A 1,255-nucleotide genomic window follows, 5' to 3' on the forward strand; every position below is an offset into this window, starting at 1 on the left:
CCCCATTTTACATATGTGGAAACTGAGGCTAAGGCAGACTGGGTGACTGTTTCAAGGTCAAGCCAGCTAGTAAGTTTCGGAGCTGGCTTCCATCCCGTCACCTTACCTCTGTGGGCCCCCAGCCCTTTGTCACATGGGGGTGGAGACACACACGGCTATGCCTGTGGGACGATGATGGGGTCTCCTCTCCTGAGATATGGGTTGGGAGGTTGGTGAGAGCCTCGAATCTCTGAGACCTGCTATGTGGGGACTTTCTTGGCCCTGTGACATCTGCATAAGTCACAGACTTGCCTGGGACCCAGAAAACCACTTCCTGTGCCCCAGCTGGGCCCCCCCTCCCAGTGCCACAGTAAAGGTCGGCACCTGTAGGCCCAGGTGCCCCACCCTGCCTGCCCTATCCTGGACCCTAGGCCTTACCTGCAGCTGTGATGGTGGCATGGGGTTCAAGGAGGAAGAGGAAGTGTGGGCCCCGCTTCGGAGATCCCGGCCTTGGAAAGTTGTCCCTGGGCTCTTGGTGCCCAGCTGGTCTGAGGCCTTGGATGCAGCCCTCCAGCTGGGCGAGGCTCCTGGGGATGGGCTGAGTACCAAGGAAGGGGCCAAGGGCTTGGCTGGCCTGGGGTTGGGCATTGGGTCCTTGTTCAAGGGCAGGCTGCAGGGACACAAGAAGAAGGAAGTTACATGTGTGCTGGGCTGTGCGTGTATGAAATACTCAACTGTTTGAACCATGTGGACACCCTCTCTGGTCAGAGCAGGCACTGGCCAGGGACTGTCCCAAAGGGACCCCAGCTCTGGTCACATGTGTGTGCCTGTGTACACACATACTTGGTGTCAGGGACACAGGTGTGCCTACTATGGCTCAAAGCACACCCCCCGTGCAGACATACATAGACCAAGTACACAGCCTGCCCGCACACACTGGCACAACCCTGCTGGGGAATTCAGGCTGGTTTTGGGGGCTTCAGTCAGGGTAGATTTCAGCACTTGAGTGGTGGACTTCAAACCTCTGCCCTTCTGTCCTCCCAGAACTGGGTACAAGCCACACAACTTTTGCTGACCCTGCTAGGACTGGGTTCTGATTTTCTCCTGGGAGCATTGTTACCCCAGTGACTTGGGCATATCTGGGAGTAAGAGGGGGGCATGGAGTCAAAAGATCCCTCTGGCTGCTGTAAGAGGGGGATGCTCTAGGGAGGTGAGGGCAGAAGTAGGGAGAATAGTGAGGAGGCTACTACAATAGTCCAGGCAAGCAACAGTCCAG

The 1,255-nt window shown here is 57.0% G+C and overlaps 1 protein-coding gene across 1 annotated transcript in view; it reads right to left on the reverse strand.

Moving 5' to 3' along the window:
• FOXP3 (forkhead box P3) overlaps positions 1–649 on the reverse strand; it is a 7,312-nt gene extending 6,663 nt beyond the window's left edge. The window contains exons 1-2 of the mRNA XM_010833207.1: positions 288–649; positions 102–189 (exon numbers count right to left, since the gene is read on the reverse strand). Of these exons, the coding sequence (XP_010831509.1) occupies positions 102–189; positions 288–627 (428 nt within the window). The 5' untranslated portion in view covers positions 628–649. The remainder of the gene's footprint in view (positions 1–101; positions 190–287) is intronic.
• Between the last annotated feature and the right edge of the window lie 606 nt (positions 650–1,255).

This window comes from Bison bison, unplaced genomic scaffold, assembly GCF_000754665.1.
Source record: "Bison bison bison isolate TAMUID 2011002044 unplaced genomic scaffold, Bison_UMD1.0 scf7180017863202, whole genome shotgun sequence".
Lineage (NCBI taxonomy): Eukaryota > Metazoa > Chordata > Mammalia > Artiodactyla > Bovidae > Bison > Bison bison.